The 19,983-nt window shown below is 43.0% G+C and overlaps 1 protein-coding gene across 1 annotated transcript; it reads left to right on the plus strand.

Moving 5' to 3' along the window:
- Positions 1-1,942: 1,942 nt before the first annotated feature.
- LOC122724885 lies at positions 1,943-5,031 on the plus strand. Its single transcript, XM_043960835.1, has 4 exons — positions 1,943-2,246; positions 2,457-2,612; positions 2,869-3,018; positions 4,367-5,031. Exons 1-4 carry the CDS (start codon positions 2,244-2,246, stop codon positions 4,778-4,780), a joined length of 723 nt encoding a protein of 240 aa, XP_043816770.1. The 5' UTR covers positions 1,943-2,243; the 3' UTR covers positions 4,781-5,031.
- The last annotated feature ends 14,952 nt before the right edge of the window (positions 5,032-19,983 follow it).

A 19,983-nucleotide genomic window follows, 5' to 3' on the forward strand; every position in this document is an offset into this window, starting at 1 on the left:
TTAATAAATTGTTGAAAATAAGTATAATCATGTATTTTGTGGGTTTTTGCATCTTTTATTTATCAAAAGTAAATATATAATAGCAATAATAAACTAAATATAGTAGAATAAATTCCATGAATTCCATTATATTGATAGAATAATGAAAAAAATAGAAAAACTCAAAACTGTATCTTAATTAATTTGAGTAAAATTCATTACACTGTAAAATTAAAGAAAGAATAACAAATACAAATTAACAACATGCATTTAATCTTTTTTCCTAATGTCATTAGTTCTTTTGCTTGGTCCAGAGTAAGGAACCTGTCTCTTCGCAAGCACATGTGAAATTTTCTGTCTATACTTTTTGGTGAGTCCCGCTTTATCTTTCGCGGTAGAATTCATCTTGAAAGAATCTATTTGACATGGTAAAATATGGTTGAAATTTTTGTTTGATGCTGGCGAATCAATAACGTCGTTGCCGATAAATACAAGATTCAAAGTAGGTTCTGATGCTGCTAAGGTCTGTGATAAAGAGTTATGCTCATGTAAAAGCCTAGCTGAAGAAGAAGAATAAAGAGTAGATAGTGAAACGAGAAGGAAAAAGAGTACGAGTAGTGGTTTTAGTTTCTGAGTTTTGTGAGTCTTTGCCATTGAAGATGAGAGACGAAGAATTTAGAGAGAAAATTAAATCAAAATGGGTGATTTTTGGAGTGGAATGATTGCTTAGGGCTATCGGTTTGCGAGGATTTTTTATATGTAAGATAGAAGAATATGAAAGCGTTTGCTTAAAGTTGACAAAGTAAGAAGAGAGGGACAGGTTGATGATAGTCAAATGATGTAATTAGTATATGTTTGTGGAAATTAAACTGAAATAAAATCCAAAGAAAATGGTTTAATGCAATTGGAATAAGACATGTAACAACTACTATTATATTTTATTAAGAAAAAATATTATTTATAGTTCATACAATATAAAAAAAAATATTAATTAATTTTTATTTTAAAAAATATATTAAAATATTTCTGAATTACAACAACTATTATTAATTTTTATTTTAAAATATATTAAAATATAAAAATATATTTTGAAAAATTGATAAACTAATTAATAAAATTTTCATTTTATTATTGTTTTAGGTAATCCAACAAATTAATATAATTATAGTTGACTACAAAATTAAAATTCCCAGTTGATTAAGCAATTTTTCCAAGCACTTACCTAGTTTTCATCACTAATTGTTGAATATATTAATTCAACATTGATAGGTCAGTCTAAATGTAGAAAAGATAATTAAATCACTCATATGTTTGTTTGCAATTAGATTTCAATCTATTAATATTTTATGCTTTGATTGAAAATTGTACGCAATTAATTATGTATTTTAAAATGAATTTTTTTCAGTAATAAAGAATTATATTTTTTTATACTAAATATGAAAAAAAGTCCTCCTAAATTATAATTTTATTAAATATACAATAAATCATTTATCTAAAATATATTATATTGAGTAAAAATTAAATTTTCATTATAATAATTTAAATTACTAAATTATTGTATTATTATTATTAAATTAATAATTTTAGACCGTTGCTAAAATATTATTATTATTTAAATTCTATGATATAACAGTGAGTAAAAAAAATGTATTTGAGTAAATTTGAGAGATTTTATATTTTATTTTTTAATTTTTAACACTACAAAAAAACAGACTATCAGTGACGGATTTAGCGACGGAAATTACTTTCGTCGAAAAAAAAAATTTTAGCGACGGAATTAGCGACGGATCAGTGACGGATATTTTATGTTTAAATTTCTGACGGATTAGCGACAGATTAGCGACGGATTTTTAAAATATTAGCGACAGAATTTATTCCGTTGCTAATCTGTCAGAAAATGCAAACAATATAAAAACAAAACCCTAATATTCTCTTTCCTCATCTCTTTTAATTTCAGCCACCCTTTTCCCCTCCTCTCTTCCCCTCAGCGCCGAATCGTTCTTCCTTCCACTCTCGCCGCCGCCGCAGCCGCTGCTGTTCCCGTGGTTGCCACAAGTTGCTATCGCGCGCCCTGCCATCGCTATCCATCGCTATTGTTGCTGGTTTTCCTGCTGTCGCGGCTGTGTCGCCATTGCTGGAGCTGCCACTGCCGTTGCCACTCACCGCCGCCGCTGCTGTTCCCGTGGCTGTCGCCTCATTAAAACTTGTTGGAAACATGAATTGAAAGCCTTTGATTGCAATTCTTTTTTGATCTTTTTTGAAACATGGTTAGTTGATTTTGCTGCTTTTGGTTTCAGCTATTTTGTTATTATCATCATTTGATTGCAATTCTTCTTATTTCTGGTATTTATTTCTATTTGCATAATTTGATTACAAGTTCCTCAAGTTTTTATGTTCTTAGTACCCTTTTGCTGTTGGGTGTTGACAAAATAACAAACCTCTTTGGGGAGAATTAAGCTGTTTGCTTTCTGATTCAGAGCACGATAGGAAGTCCAAAGAACAAGGTTCCTGCTGTTGGTACTGCGTCGCTGAACCTTGCTGAATATGCTTCTACTGCTGAACAGAAAGAGTTGGAATTAAGCCTTCCTCTTTCGCTTCCTGCTGGTGCAGCTGAGCCTAAGCCAATGCTTTGTGTATGTGCATTAGAATTTTTCTGATTTCCATCTTGATTCTGCAAGTACATTTATGACTCTCTTGATTGTTTTGGATTACATAAACATGGATTTTGTGTTTTTCATATTTATGTGAAGGTGATGCTAGTGAATTTTTCCACTATTAGATGAAGTGCTGATAAATTCCCCCCTCCCCCCCCTCTTTTTTTTTTTTGAGTGTCAATAACTTCTCCCTTTCCCAAAATTCACTTATTCAAACTTTGTATTAACCACACAGATATCACTTATCTTGTTGGAATTGAGGTTTCCAGAAGCCACAAAGCCATTGCAGAGAGAGATAGTTCCTGTTTCATCACCCCCTCAATCAGGAGAAACTGTTTCAACTGAAAAGGATGAGCTTTCTGCAATTAAAGCTGGTCTGAGAAAGGTAAAGATTTTAAAAGATTATGTTTCCACCAGGAGAGCAAAGAAGGCTTGCCTTTTCTTTTTAATTTTTTTTTTTAAATTAAAAAATCTTAGAAGCTTTTATTTTCTATCCTTTTATCTTTTTCTCCATGAGCCTGATAGTGAACTCATGAGCCTGATAGTGAACTCATGGTATGTTTTTATTTTCTATCCTTTTCTCTTTTTCTCCTTATCTCTTTTTAATCTAGGTAACTATGGAGAGAAAATGAAGAGAAGATTATAAAGTAGACGAGTGCATGTTTTGGGGAGCAATTCTTAGAAGCTTTTTGTTCTGATTTTAGTTCTGGGCTAATTGTGGCGGTGAACTTTGCCATTTTGGTCAATATGTGTTCTTTTACTATCAATTATATCCCCAACTTCTGCATATCATTTGAATTGTAACAACCCTTAGGATTTCATGCATATCTAGTTTAATATTGTAAAGCAATAAATTGTGATTAAAAAGAAATGAAAACAGAATCGATAGCATCTACCTAGTAAAAACTGACACTAAGAATGGTGCAATAGTTTAAAATTCCTTTAATTGGGGTATACATGTCCAGCAATTGCATGCTTTTAATTGCTTTTCTGAATGTTAGAACATGAAATCAGTAATTTATCTCAATTCATACACAATTCCTAACCCAAATCTGTTAACTCTACGGATCGAGATTGGTTTATATAAGATTTCTATTTTGCAATCCTAAGTGAAATTTCATATTCATGCATATCCTTGGGATGGCCACAATTGAATCTAAACTTTCAACATTGAGGATATAATTGACAATTAAAAAATAGTCACAGTTGTGAATTTGACCGAAGTTTTATTTATTTATTGGTATGAGACTTCCAATTTTTAATGATACAAGAGATTTTATTCAATCCAGAAATAATTGCAATGATGATAGTATTTCACTTTTGAGAATGGTAGTAATATGCCTTTATTACCTTTTGATGAGTTTAACAATATGCTGTCCTCCTTGATAATTACACTGCTCAGTCTCCTAGACAGCGAAATTTTTTTTCCATAGAAATTTGAAAATCTAGTCAGTCCAAAGCTCCATACTCGATAATCACATGCTGGCGTTTTTGGGGTATGATCAGCTTATGTTTTACGTGTTATGCTTTTTTCTTTTTAATTTTCTTTTAAAGAATCTATATTATGGTTTTTATTCCAGTTGATGGTATTTAAAAAATAACCTCATCGATCACCTTTGCATATTTATTCAGGGCATTCTTGTGGTTATTTGTTCCTTGCTCTTTTTTTATTATTAATTCCTTACACCAACTAGAATGAGTTATAGTTCTGAATGATGGCAACTTTTTTGCAGTCTCATAAAGCAGATGAGGATTCAAACGCAAATCGATCATCAGTTTCTGATTTTGGAGATGACAATTTTGCTATAGGTAGTTGGGAGCACAAAGAAATAATAAGTCGTGATGGGCACATGAAACTTCAAACAGAGGTCTTTTTTGCTTCAATTGATCAGCGAAATGAGCGAGCAGCAGGTGAGAGTGCATGTACAGCACTTGTCGCTGTCATTGCTGATTGGTTTCATAACAATCATGGTATTATGCCTATCAAGTCCCAATTCAATCACTTTCTGTTGTTCCTGGCAAGTCCTTTATCGGATTTTTCCATCCCGAAGGCATGGACTAGGGAAGATTTGACTTTTTGCATGGTGCCATGTCCTTTGATAATATTTGGGATGAGATTAGTGGCTGTGGATCAGATGAGAAAATAATGGGTGATCAGCCTATTGTGGCAGTTGCTGGGGAACATAAGAACCAGCAGTCGAACTCGAAGGAGGAAGTCTCTGAATCAGGGACAGTAGTAATCAAGCCTGAGGAGCCAGCAAAGACTGAGGACGAAAAAAGATCTTCACCGCATAATCCAACTGCTGATTGTACTTCTCTATCAGATGCTTCAACAAATTCATAGATCAGTTTTTAGTTTTATGAACATTGTTAAGTATAATTGATTTATTTTAAATTTTATGACGATTGTTAAGTATTATGAATTTATTTTAAATTTTATGAACATTGTTAAATATTATGGATTTATTTTAAATATTCTGAATATTGTTGAGTATTATGAACATTACTTATAATTATTATGAATGATATTTGATTTATATTCAATATGATTCTTAATTATAAATTATTTGATTATATAGGGAATATCTAAATAAAAACAAAGAATTATTTTTTGTGATTGAATTTTAACAGATTAGCGGCGGATTTGTGGAAAAAACTTTTAAAATGTGTTAATATTTCCTACGGATTTCCGACGGAAAATTTCCGTCGCTAATTATTTCCGACGGATTAGCGACGGAATGTTTATCGGATAAATTGATATTTTCGACGGATTTAGCGACAAACGTTTTTCGTCGCTAAATTTTTCCGACTGAATTTTCCGTCGGAAAAGCCGTCGTAAAATTTTCCGACGGAGTTTAGATCCTTCGGAAATCCGTCGCTAATATTTCCGACGGACTTGTAATCCGTCGGAAAAAATTAGCGACATGACTTTAAGCGACGGACTTGAGTCCGTCGCAAATCCGTCGCTGAAAGTTTCAGCGACGGATTTTTGACTTTCAGCGACGGAAAAATCTGTCACTGATAGTCTGTTTTTTTGTAGTGTAATTTCAATTTAAAAAAATGAATATGGTTGATCGAAAATTTCTTGGCTAAGAACTAACCACATTAATTATGCAATGAAATTTCTTTTTTGAGAAATTTTAGTTTGAGTTTCAATGTTCCATTAATACAGATTAGAGTTAATTCTTTAAAGCCTATGAATTTATAGTGCTTTAATTAATTCAGTTATTATTTAATTATAAAACTCTCTCATGCATGAATTATATATATATAAAAAAATATAAAATATATGTAGGGACTTAAAAGCAATACATAAAATATATAGATGCAACAATATAATAAAAACATATAGATTATAGATAACAAAATTTTCCTTTCGACCTTATGTAAATATTGATGTTCAATTCCATTAAAAATTGAATTGTTCAAGTTTAAATTTATTCAATTTAAAAAAAATCCTAATTGTGACCTCATCCATTACGTACTTAGGGAAGAATTTTTTGCCATGTACTAATTATTATTATTGATGATCTGAGATCCAATGGAATAGGGTTTTACAAGGGTTTTGTATTACTGAATAAGGCTTGAGTTTCCTGAGGAGGGGACTCCTCTTTTATACATTGTCTTGCTTGCCGGTGACGTGTAAAGGTCTCTCCAGGATTGGGCCACGCGTCTCTGCCATGCGGATTCGGAGGTACTAGGGTATCAGCCGCCTGCTCCATGCGTAACGGCCTCTGATTCTCCTCGTGCGTACGTTCAAGCGGATCTGCCAGGCTGTCTGGTGAATATTATTCCGGATCCTGGGCTGGGCTGAGAGTTGGGCTGGATGCTAAGCCTGAGTGGAGAGGGTCTGCTTCGTGCGGGCCGGGCTGACTTGAGTGAGGAAGATGGGCCGAGCCCGGCCTTGAAGGTTGGATGAGCCAGGCTTGTTATGTATATCAGGTGTGTGGGCCCCTACGTCGTGGGCCTTGGGCTGTGGTCAAGTCCCTGGTCCGGGGTGAAGGAATCCAGCGGTCATCAATTGCCCCTTCACCTTCTCGGCAGTTATTGCTCCAACTGCCGAGGGGGTGAATACCAAGAACTATTATGATCGCGTCTGTTCGGGTTTAGGTGCCTTAATAACATCTTTTCATCTTTCAGTCGTTGCACAGTTTCTGAATTCTATCTGCTCTTTCCTCTTTCTGTCTTTTCTCTATTTTTCTTGTCCTCTGCCGCCTTTACTTTCTTGTCATCATTATCTGGACATCTCCTTTCTTTCCTTTTCTGTGAATATCTTTTAGAAATCTGACACCATTAGCTTAGAGTCTAGTGTAGCTCTGCCCCGTGCTAAGTCCTCAGGCTTCGAGTATATATCAGCGCCAGCTTTTCTTCATTCTTGAGCCTTCTGTTGAAGCGAGGAATTCTTGTTTTATCTGTGGCAGGTCTATCCGACGCCTTCTTCAGACAGATTGCCTTGTGCTCCAGAGGTTTGCCTTGATTGTGCTCTTATCATCTTAAGGGAGAACTGTTTCTGACTTGTCCCTGTTTTGAAACTTTTTGCAGTTCCTGAGATAAATATGGGTCAGTTCAAAATTCTTGAAAATTTGATGTTACCTCTAAGGCGTCTGAAGGGTGCATTGAAGATCCTTCGGGTATGGCAGGCGAAGGGCGGGACCATCCAGCAAGCTGCTGAAACTGCTTTACCCAGGTCGTCTGGCCGGCCTCCTCCTCTGCTTGTTGTCCGGGCTCCAGAGAAGTTCTGGACTGTTGAGGGGTTCGATCTAACTTCGCCTTTTTCCACAGAGAAACAGGGAATTTCCTCGATGCCCCTGTTGTCCTCTTTTGATATAAATGGGAGTGGCGCCGGCGCTCAGCTTGTTGTTCTTTTTGGTGTGAAGTACCAGTATTATTATTCCCTTTGGTGTGAAGTACCAGTATTACGTGAGACTGGGATCTGCTGCACTCAGTCAGGTCTCCAGCGATTTTTTCGAATGTGTACTTCGCGATCTCTTCGGGGTCATAGCCTCGAAGACTTATGTTTTTCATGTGTGGTGCACGGCCGGCATACCATATCTGAGCTTGTTCGAATGTACCGTGCATCACATTTGGGTAACCGGACGTTCGCCCAGGGGAACAGTGAGAAATGCTTATGGGAATCAACTTGTTCAGTTCCCCTGTAATAGCGAGACAGATCTTGGCCTTTTCTGAAAAACTCTCATTCCGAGCTACGAGAAGTCCTCCGAGCTGAAGACTAGAATAGTAGGGTAGGTGATAGTCGTAGATGAGGAAGTATCTGGATATGTAAATTCTTTAAGGATAGTCTTTCATCCCGTAGTGTAGGCCTTTGTAACGTGCTGTAATGTGCTTTTCTTTTAATGAAGTTCTTGTTCTGCTCTCATGCTTAAGCTGTTCTTCTTTTATTATGTGTGAAATACTTTAGATTGCTCGCCTTATAGTTTTAACCAACTGAGCTCTGTCCTGCTTTTTCCCGAGCTAATCTAACCTATCTGCGAGCTCTGATGAGTTGAACTCCGGATCCACTTAGTCAACTGGGCTTTCAAGTTTTTCGAACTGGACTGTCTGACCGACCTGTGAGCTCGGTCTTTACTTCGATGAATTGAGCTTTGAGTCTCCTTCATCCGAACGGGCTCTCAGGTCATGTTGTCCGAGCTGAACTGACCGACCTGAGAGTTATGTCTTTGCTTAGTGAGATGAGCTCTGAGTTTCCTTTAGCTGGCCGAGCTCTCAAGTCATGCTGTCTGAGCTGGACTAATCCGACCTCTGAGCTCGGCTTCTGATGAGTTGAACTCTAAGCTCTCAGCTTTGTATGACTCCGAGGTGCTTTTGGCGCCTCTTTCCGATCTCCCACCCTTTGTTTAGTAGCGGTAAATCAAATCTTATAACTTTTTAAGTGATGCACAAGTCTGACCTTTATCATGCTCCTATTTGCTTGTACTGTTGAGTCTTTTCGTGACTTGCCCCTCTGTTTCCTCGGCATTTACCATAGGGATGGTAAAGTAGTAGGCTAAGTTGCTCTGACTGATGAGTTGGGCCTGTACTATGTGGATGGCGAATGGGCTTTTAAATGATGGACTGTCATCGTATACTTGGCCCTTGATAGATGTAGAGAAGCCCAGCGATCGTCCTTTTGCCCCTTTACCGTCTCGCCGGTTATTTCCTAACCGTCGAGAGGGTAAACTTCGAGAACAATTAATGATCGCGCCGCTCCAAGACAAAACTGTTCAGTATCAACGCCTTGCCTCATAATAGCCTTTCTTTCTTTCTTTTCGAATTCCTTCTGTCTTTTGAAGAACTAGTTCTTGGTTGCTCTCTGTCTTCCTGCAATTCCTTCTACGTCTCTTTTTTCATCCTATCGTGTTCTCAGGTACGCTTCCTTGTTCTTCCATGGCAAGTTTAAAGCTTCCTGATGTTTTTGACCTTGAGTCGCATATTACCCCTTCCAACATAACTAATCACATTTCCCGGAGGCTTTTAGATACTCCGTTGTATCTTATTCGAGCACCTCTTCCAAATGAGAGGATAGTGCTTCCTTACCCTCGCCCACCTGGTTTAGTGGATCCCCAAGAGGTTCGTAGCATAGTGTTTTTCCTGAAGCAGAGAGAATTTGGTCTACCGCTTCCTTTTACCCCTTTCTTTGTTGAGGTGTTTGAATACTTTGGGGTAACTCCTCGAATGTTATCCCCAAATTCCATTTTGTTCATGTCCTGTTTCGAGTCTATCTGCCTGGGTTGGGGTTTCGCCCCTACGGCCTGTCTGTTTGTCACTTTTTTCCGCCTGGTTAGGGCGAAGCAAAACTTCTATTACTTTTCCCCCCGTAATGGGCTGTCTCTTCTTACGGGCTACAAGGATTCTATAAAGGGATGGGTAGAGAATTTCCTTGTGGCGGAGTTGAAATTAGGGTCCTGCCGATCATGGGAGGTGGACCTAAGGTGGGGGGAGATCTTTCCGGGCTGCAACAATCTGCCCGAATTGAGTCTTATTGAGCAGGTCGGGCTACTTCGACTGACTTCCGTTGAGAGGAAGTATGATGTCGAGAAGTGTATGTTTGCGTCCAACCTTAGGGATATCCGGGACACGGGTATAGTGCTTTGTCCGGCTATTCTGTTTCTTCTTTGCTCATGATATCAGGAAGTATGCTGACTCTTTATAACTTCTTATTTCTTGCAGCGTCTGAGGTTAGAATGGATGGCATCAAATTCCCCAAGAATTTTGACCTGTCTCGGGAGAACATGCATGCAATTTTTGACGCCTTTGGGGATGGGCGTTCTGTAACTGAGATTGCTGCAGAGCTGGCTCAGGCCGCTTCCTCCAAGAAGATCAGCCGACCTCCCGTCAAAGCCTCTTCTCAAACTTCCAAGCCGAGCTCTCGCAGCACCAAATCAGCTCGGTCATCTAGCCATGGTGGGTCGAGCTCGACCTCGACGCCTGCTGAAGGGTTTAGATCCGTTCCAGCCTCCTCAGAGGTCGTGAGGGAAACTTCCCTAGCTGTTGTGGAGCAGACCCAAGCTACTGAACAAGTGGGGCAGGGTGCCGTTCATTCTACTGAGGAGGTGTTAGAGGGGAAATTTAAGTCCCCTGTTGAAGATAAGGAGATCTCTAGGACAGGGATGGAGATCATCCTCCTGGAGGATCAAAGCCCGGAGGTTTCTGTTGAAGGTGCCCCTGCCCCTGTGAGGACTGAACCTGAGGGATCTGAGGGTGTCCCCTCCAAGATTGGGGGCAAGCGTCCGACCCCTGCTGGAACGCCTGTCCCATCTCCTGCTCGGAAGAAATCCCGGACTGCTACAGGTCCTTCCGCACCTCTTCCTCCCATGGGGAAAGGGAAGGGTATTTCTGCTGTTCCTTCATCGTCCCCTACTGACAACATTCTGGACCTGTCAAGCATTTCCTCGGAGTCTCCGGCCTCCGCTGTTGCCGCACTTCTCCGGGAACGGATGTTCGGCGGGATAACAGAGGCTTCGGATCCTCGTCTTCTGGCCCTGACTGGTCACTTGGCCAGTTCTACCAAGGAGCAGGTGTCCTTCCAATCTCGCTCTCGTGAGGAGCTCGGATCCACGATTGGAGAAATGCTGCTGATGGTAAGTTATTTTTTCACTTCTCTTTGAGTTTGCTTTGTTTCTTTTCTTGACAATTGTTCTTCCGTACTAGGTGTTAGGCCTGATTATGGAGGTGGATGCCCGTGATCTCTCTCTCCGGGAGTCCGTGGACCGCCGGATCGAGGAAGCGCGTCGCGATGAGAACCTGACTGCCACCAGCGACGCGAGGGGCCACCTGGCAGCCGCCCGGGAGCAGATCCAGTCTCTCCAGGTGGAGGTACATTCTGCGCTGGAGGCCTCGAAAAGAGCTGAGGACAGAGCGGTTGATGCGGCAGAGCATAGCAAATCCCTGGAATTAGAGCTGTCTCGTACTCGCAGGGTTCTCCAGGAGTCTGATGAGAGGGCAGCTGAAGTGGAAGCTCGTTGTGTAGAGGCTGTAAAACAGCTGTCCTCTATGACAACGGCCCTTCAGGAGAGGGATGAGGCTGTTGGCCAAAAAGCCGAGGTCCAGCGCCAACATGAGGCCTTAAAGGCTGATTTTGAGGGGCTTCAAGCTCACCTAAATGAGGTGAGGGCTCAGAAGGAAAGTGCCCTAGCCCGGGTGGAGGTCCTGGAGCAGGAATTGGGCACAAGTTCTGAACGTATCAAAGATCTGTCTTCATCGGCTGAAGAGTTCAACCTTCGCCAACAACAGCTGAAAAATGAAGTCAGGGCTTTGGAACGTAAATGTTTAGCCCTGCTTGAGGTGGTAAAGTATGCCGAAGGGAAGGCTCAGCTGAAGCGTGAACAGTATATAGCGGAGTATCAGGAGTCTGATGAGCTGAAGGTTAAAATTGATCAGGCCTGTGAAGCTCATCTTCAGGACTACAAAGACTCTTCTGAGTTCAAGGAATTTGTGGCTGAGGCTTGTGAAGAACATCTTGATGAGTATAAAGCTTCTGGTGAAATGAAAAAGGCTATCCTTGATAAGGCCTACAGCATGTATGTAACTGGCTACAATCGCGGTTTAAGAGAAGCTAGACAGGCTCCTGATATTCCTTTGGCCAAGCTTCGTAGGCGCGAAGTGGACTCAGATGGCGAGTCAGTGCTATACGGGGAGGATGATTTCCCTTTGCCCCGAGGAGATTCTCGGAGGAACATAGACCGGACAGCTGAGTCTTCGTCAGGGGAATCCGAGGTGGGGTCGGAGGAAGATGATCTTGATTCTGAGAAAGACGGCCTCCACCTTAGGTCAGAAGTTGCCCCTACTATTAATGTTGAGAGCTCTGGCCCCAGGGACACCGAGCTTCCTTCGGGGGTGGCTGTAAATAGAGATAATGCAGGCGAGGGTGTTCTTACTGATGTAAGTCCTTTAAGGACTATTTATCCTCCTTCCTCGCCGGAGAAATAGAGTGTAATAGTCATTAATAAAATATTAGTTTCCTTCTTGTTTTTCATATTTCTTGGCATTTATCTCTTCTCTTCGTATTCGTGATGTAAACTACATATTTTCATTCAGAAGCTCTGAATTAAGCTTAAGTTGCGAGCTCAGCTCTTAGCTGATAGTCTGAGAGATCAAGTCTCGTACCTTTTGAATGACAACTATCATGTCAGTTTTTGGCTTTTAGTCCTGCTTTCTTCGTTGTGACTTCGTATATTTGTTTCAGATAAACTGATTTCGGCTTTGATTATAGCCTTTTTTATCCTCCTAAGGATATCGTCATTTATGAGTCCTGCTATGGAGGGAACGTGGCCGTGCGCTTTGGCCTTCGTATCTGGATCCTTTAAGGATATAAGTCTACCCGAGTTGAGAGCTCGGTCTTGGGCCTTTGCTAACATCGGTCCGAGCTGGGAGCTCGACCTTGAGTGTTGTAAGAATATGAGTCTGTTCGAGCTGGGAGCTCGGCTTCTTTTTTTTTTTTTTTTTTTTTTTTTTTTGGCTCTGGGCTTTTCTTCTTCCGAGGTCGGAATTAGATTTTATAAGTTGTTCCGGTGGAAAAAAAAAATTTTTTTATTTCGGGAGGCTCTTAAGTCCTTCACCGACCTATTTTTGATTCTAGGAGATCTTACGGGACCCTGTGTTGCTTTTGAATTTCTGGGACGACCTCGGAGCCTCGCCGGTTGTTTTTGTTTCCAGGAGATCTTACGGGATCCTTTTTTCTTTGAATTTCCGGGACGACCTCGGGGCCTCGCCGGGTGTTTTTGTTTCCAGGAGATCTTACGGGATCCTGTTTTCTTTGAATTTCCGGGATGACCTCGGGGCCTCGCCGGGTGTTTTTGTTTCCAGGAGATCTTACGGGATCCTGTTTTTCTTTGGATTTCCGGGATGACCTCGGGGCCTCGCCGGTTGTTTTTTGTTTCCAGGAGATCTTACGGGATCCTGTTTTCTTTGAATTTCCGGGACGACCTCGGGGCCTCGCCGGGTGTTTTTGTTTCCAGGAGATCTTACGGGATCCTGTTTTTCTTTGAATTTCCGGGACGACCTCGGGGCCTCGCCGGTTGTTTTTTGTTTCCAGGAGATCTTACGGGATCCTGTTTTTTTTTTTTTTTTTTTTTTTTTGGATTTCCGGGACGACCTCGGGGTCTCGCCGGTTGTTTTTTGTTTCCAGGAGATCTTACGGGATCCTGTTTTCTTTGTATTTCCTGGACGACCTCGGGGCCTCGCCGGGTGTTTTTTTTTCCAGGAGATCTTACGGGATCCTGTTTTCTTTGAATTTCCAGGACGACCTCGGGGCCTCGCCGGTTGTTTTTGTTTCCAGGAGATCTCACGGGATCCTGTTTTTCTTTGGATTTCTGGGACGACCTCGGGGCCTCGCCGGTTGTTTTTACAAAATTCAGGCTCATTGGCCTTACTGTCGCTTCGTCATCTCAGCCGGTTTTTGTGCTTAGCTGAGGTCTTGTTTGCAAGGGATCTTTCTGAGCCCTGTTCTTTCTTTTTCATGAAAAAATGTTTTTCACAAAGATAATCACATTGTATAAATTTTCATTTATTCATATTTGTCAAAATACAATGTTTTTTCTTTACAAATATTTCAAGGAAAATACCTTTTTAAGTGCTGGATGTTCCAAGCGTGGGGCTCGGGGTTTCCTTGCATATCTTCAATTCGGTATACCCCGGGCTTAACCACTTTTGTCACCTTGAATGGACCTTCCCAGGTCGGTGCTAGCTTGCCTGCGGCTGCTCTTTTTCCAGTAGCTTCCAGGTTTCTTAAAGTCAGGTCTCCCACCTTCAAGCTTCTTTCTCTGACCTTTTGATTGTAATATATTGCCGCGCGTTGTTGATAAGCAGCAGTTCGGACTTGGGCTTCTTCCCTAACTTCTTCAAGAGCATCTAGGTTGCTCCTTAATTTGTCCGCATTAGCGTTCTCACTAACGAATTGAACTCGATGAGTGGGGATCTGCAACTCGACTGGGACTACAGCCTCTGTGCCATAGGCGAGTGCAAACGGGGTTTCTTGAGTGGGTGCTCTGGGAGTGGTTCGGAGTGCCCATAGAGTGCTGTTGAGCTCTTCTGCCCAATTTTCCTTTGCGCCATTCAGCCGTTTCTTTAATCCTTGAAGGATAGCTCTATTAGTGACTTCCGTTTGGCCATTAGTCTGAGGATGAGCCACGGAGGAGAACTTATGCCATATGCCCATGTTCGTCGTGAAGTCTCTGAAAGTGCTGCAGTCAAATTGTCTGCCGTTGTCTGAGATAAGTACTCTTGGTATGCCAAATCTGTAGATGATATGTCCCCATACGAAATCTATCATCTTGCGAGCTGTGATTGTGGCTATTGCTTCTGCCTCTGGCCATTTCGAGAAATATTCCACAGCCACCACTACGAATTTCCTTTGCCTCGTAGTCTAGGGGAAAGGTCCCAGGATGTCAATTCCCCATTGTGAGAAAGGCCATGGACTGGATATGCTTGCTTGAGGAGTGGCAGGGATCCTGATGGCATTAGCAAATCTCTGACATACGTCACACCTCCGAACAAACTCTTCTGCTTCTTTTTTAACAGTGGGCCAGTAGTATCCTTGCCTGAATATTTTGTTAGCTAATGTCCCTGCTCCCTCATGAGCCCCACATAGGCCTTTATGTATTTCCTCCATTACCTTTGCAGCTTCTTCCGGACTCACACACCGGAGCCATGGGCTGGAATTCCCTTTTCTGTATAAGGTTCCCCTTATTACTTGGTAATTGGCAGCTCGGGCTGCTATCTTTTTGGCTTCAACTTTATCTTCGGGGAGTTCGCCCTTTTCCAAGTATCTCAGGTATGGAGTCATCCAAGTTGGGCTCTGCTCCACCTGCAGTATTGTGTTTTTCTTCTTGAAAGCAGGTGTGCTGACATGCTGTATGTATACTTCATCAGGGAGCTGCTCTAACTCTTCTTTGGTCAGCCGACTAAGCAGGTCTGCCTCCTCATTTTCATCTCGAGGTATCCTCTGAAATCTCGTAATAACTCCTCGGCTCGTGAGGTCGGCTTCCACAGTTTTTACTTTATCAAGATAACTCTGCATGATGGGATCTCTGGCCTGATATACTCCCGTCACCTGGTTGATTACCAGCTGAGAGTCACTATTTACTTCGAGGTCGGTTACCCCTATTTCCAAAGCTACCAACATTCCGTTTACCAAGGCTTCATATTCGGCCATATTATTAGAAGCTTTGAATTCTAGCCGTAAGGCATAACATACTTTAAAGCCCTCCGGCCCCTTAAGTATTATCCCAGTGCCACTGCCCTCAGAGCCTGATGCTCCGTCTACATATAGCTTCCAGCTGGACTCTTGGGAAAGCTCTCCCTCTCCTTCTTTGCTTGGTATCTCCGAGGATGATCCTTCCTTCTCCTCGTTGAATGAGCATTCTGCTATGAAGTCGGCCAGCGCTTGAGATTTTATAGCTGTCCGAGGTCGGTACTCCAGACAGTAAGGGCTGATTTCCACGGACCATGCTAACATCCGTCCTGAAGTTTCCGGCTTACGTAGGATCTTCTTTAACGGTTGGTCCGTCATCACAACTCCTTGGTGGCCTTCCAGATAAACCTTGAATTTCCGGACTGCTAACAACAAGGCATACGCCAATTTTTCAATGTTCGAGTATCTGACCTTAGTGTCTCTGAGTACCTTGCTGACGTAGAAAACAGGTTTCTGTTCCCCTTCTTCCACTCTTACTAGTACCGCGCTGACTGCTTGCTCTGAGGCTGCCAAGTATATCAGGAGTTCTTCCCCTTTTACGGGGCTGCTGAGCACGTGAGGCGAGCTGAGGTATTCCTTAAGCTCTATGAAGGCTTTTTGGCAGTCTTCTGTCCATTCAAAATTCGGGACCTTCCTCAATTTTTTGAAGAATGGCAAACACTTTTCTGCCGACCTTGACATAAATCGGTGAAGCGCCACTACTCTCCCGGTTAATCTCTGGACGTCCCTTACACAGGTCGGCTCTGGCATATTCAGTATGGCTTCCACCTTCTCCGGATTGGGCTCAATGCCTTTTCCACTCACCATGTACCCCAAGAACTTTCCTCCCCTGATGAAGAAAGCACACTTTGCTGGATTCAACTTCATCCTGTATTGATCTAACACCCCGAATATCTCCCTTAGATCCATTATATGTTGTTGAAAAGTTGAACTTTTAACCACCATGTCGTCCACATACACTTCTACATTCCTGCCGATCTGGTTCTTAAAGATTTTATTCATTAATCGTTGGTAAGTTGCCCCGGCGTTTCTCAATCCGAAGGGCATAGCTCTGTAGCAGTAAGTCCCGTCTTCAGTTATAAATGAGGTCTTCTCCTCATCCGCTTTTTCCATTGGGATTTGGTGGTAACCAGACATAGCATCCAAAGAAGACATATAATCAAAACCGGCCGTTGAGTCGACCATCTTATTAATATCGGGGAGGGGGTAACAATCTTTAGGGCAGGCCTTATTTAGGTCGGTAAAATCTATACACATCCTGTATTTGCCATTGGCTTTTTTGACTAACACAGGATTTGCCAACCACTGTGGGTACATAACCTCCCTAATAAAGCCTGCCTCTTCTAGCTTCTGCACTTCTTCCTGGGTAGCCTGCTGCTTCTCTCTTCCCACTACTCTCTTCTTTTGCTTTACTGGTCTGGCCTCGGGGAGAACATTCAATCGGTGTGTCATCACTTTGGGGTCAATTCCCGGCATGTCTGAGGGCTTCCATGCGAAGGTCGGCGAGTGACTTCGTATCAGGGCCATGGCTTCACCTTTTTGTTCTTTGGTGAGGCCGGCATTGAGACTGAAGACCTTACTCGTTTCTTCTTCTGATAGGGAGAAGGTCTCCAGCTCTCCAACGGGCTCTGTCCGGGCTTCCTTTGTCTCATCCCTGACCTCCAAAACTTCCGAATCAAGCGCTTCTCCGGTTGAGTTTGGTTCCGTCACTGTGGCCAAGTATACTGCCCTTGCTTCCTCCTGGCTTTCCCGGACCATTCCCACTCCTCCTTCCGTTGGGAACTTGAGTGCCAGATACTTGATGCTAGTGACAGCTTCGAAGCTGAACAACGCCGGCCTCCCCAAAATCGCATTGTAGCTTAGTGGGAGTTTGACCACCAAAAACACCTCATGATGGGTGCGAGCTTTGGGTGCTTCTCCCAAGGTAAGGGCCAGCTTCACCTTCCCTTCTACAAGTACCGGTGCTCCTCCGATACCTTTGATGGGTGACTGGTCCCGAACCAGCTGTTCCTCTGGGATTCCTATCTGCTGGAAAACCCGATATGGCAATAAGTTGACCTTACTCCCATCATCCACCAGATCTTCACTCGAAAATTATGAATGACTGCTTCAATGACAAGCGCGTCATCATGGGGCATCTGAATGCCCTGTGCATCCTCCGAAGAGAAAGCGATGGTCATGGGAGAGTGTTCAACGATCTGCATAATCTCACCATTGCTGGTCTCCTCTTCCCGGTTTCTCTTCTTTCCTCGACGGTTCATCCGTCCTCCAGTTCCTCCAACAATCATGTTAATAGTTCCACTGGACCCATCATTCACTGGTCCCGCTCCAGTTCTCCTGGGCATCTGGGCAGCCGGACCGGGTTGAGGCCTCTGCCCCTCCGGTTTCTTCACAAAATTTTTGAGATGCCCCCTTTTTATCAATCTTTCAATCTCCGCGATTAACTGAAAACAGTTATTTGTATCGTGGCCATGCGTCCGGTGGTACTGACAATACTTGTCAGGATTCCCCTGATCTGCTTCCGACTTCAAAGGTTTGGGCCACTGGAGAAACTCCTTATCCTGGACAGCCATGAGCACCTCGGCTCTGGACGCATTTAATGGAGTCGGTTTCTCCGGGACCCAAGGAGGGAGCACTCTTGGTTCGAGAACCCGAGGAGGAGGAGGCCTTTGATCCCTTCTTTCCCAGGCCTGCTTGTACGGCTCGGGCCTCTTTCCATGCTTCTTTTCATGTTTCTCCGACCTCCCCTCCTCCGGGGCTTTCTCTTTTCCTTCCACCCCTTTGGCAAATCTACTGGTTACTAAGGCGTCATCCTGCCTTATATACTTTTCCGCCCTCTTCATCAACTCGGCCAGTGAGGTCGGAGGTTTCCTGCTCAGAGAACCAAAGAACTCGGCAGAGGTTGTTCCCTTTTGTATGGCCTCTACCGCCCTTCCTTCGTCAAGCTCGGGAATCTGAAGGGCCTCCGTATTGAAACGGGCGACATACTCTCTGAGGGATTCACCAGCTTTTTGTCTCACTGTTTCCAGATAGCTCGTCTTCCTATCTGCTGGCACCCCGGCTACGAACCGGCTAATGAAGCGGGTGGCCAGATCTCCGAAACTTTTAATGCTTCCGGCCTCCAGGCTGTTGAACCATGCCCTCGCTGGCCCCGAGAGCGTTGTTGGGAACACCTTGCACATCAGAGCATCTGACAGAGTTTGCAACTCCATGAAGGTCTTATAGTTCATGACATGCTCTCTCGGGTTACCAGCCCCATTATTGGCCGCCATCGGCGGCATCATAAACTTTTTGGGAACGGTCTCCTGCTGCATTAATTTTGAGAAGGGAGAAGAAGTAGGCAAGGAGGTTTGACTCTGATCTTTCTTACCTAGCTCGGCTAGGAGCTGCTCCTTCAACCTTTTCAGTTTTTGGTTCATTTTCTCGTCTTCCGGGCTGGATCTTTTGCCCAAACTACATTCTTCCTCCTCTGTCTCAGTTCCCGTTTCCCTGGTTGTTTCGGCAGAATGGTCGTTCACCTCTTCATTTTCTATCAACTCTCTTGCCCTTCTCCCATGAATTCTGGCCTCCGGTTCTTCCTCTTCTCCGGCATCGTGGTTGTTAGTTCGGAGGCGGGCAGAGGTAGGTAGGGGTTCATCGGTTCTGGGTTCCTCCACTACTGGGAGTGCGTTTACTGGGGTGCTAAGTCCCCTTTGTTGCATTATCTGCCCCAACCAGTGAGCAGTGGTTTGTAGCTGGAGAGCCATGGTTTGAATGTCTTAGTTAGATAGGGTCATGGTGGGAGTATTCCCTGCCAGGCTTGGCGAGGGATTAAGAGAAACAGGTGTTTGGTTATTCAACGTTGTAGGGCTAGAAAAAGAGAACTGCTGCCCATCTTGGGCAGAGCTCAGGTCATTTAGAATATTAAGGTTACTGTCTTGGTGGTTTGCCATCGTGGATCTCAGTGGGTTTTGAAAGTGAAAACTCCGGTGATGAAAAGATCTCCTTCGTTTCCCACAGACGGCGCCAATTGATGATCTGAGATCCAATGGAATAGGGTTTTACAAGGGTTTTGTATTACTGAATAAGGCTTGAGTTTCCTGAGGAGGGGACTCCTCTTTTATACATTGTCTTGCTTGCCGGTGACGTGTAAAGGTCTCTCCAGGATTGGGCCACGCGTCTCTGCCATGCGGATTCGGAGGTACTAGGGTATCAGCCGCTTGCTCCATGCGTAACGGCCTCTGATTCTCCTCGTGCGTACGTTCAAGCGGATCTGCCAGGCTGTCTGGTGAATATTATTCCGGATCCTGGGCTGGGCTGAGAGTTGGGCTGGATGCTAAGTCTGAGTGGAGAGGGTCTGCTTCGTGCGGGCCGGGCTGACTTGAGTGAGGAAGATGGGCCGAGCCCGGCCTTGAAGGTTGGATGAGCCAGGCTTGTTATGTATATCAGGTGTGTGGGCCCCTACGTCGTGGGCCTTGGGCTATGGTCAAGTCCCTGGTCCGGGGTGAAGGAATCCAGCGGTCATCAATTATTAATATATTATATAGATTGAGTCCAATTGAATACGTTTGCGTTTGACACATGGAAAATGAATAGAAAATATAAATTATAATTTACAAAATAAATAATTTAATTAAAAATTGAGGGCATATATGCAATTAATAATTAATTTGCTAAGAATTC

This window comes from Manihot esculenta, chromosome 10 (genome assembly GCF_001659605.2).
Source record: "Manihot esculenta cultivar AM560-2 chromosome 10, M.esculenta_v8, whole genome shotgun sequence".
Classification (NCBI taxonomy): domain Eukaryota; kingdom Viridiplantae; phylum Streptophyta; class Magnoliopsida; order Malpighiales; family Euphorbiaceae; genus Manihot; species Manihot esculenta.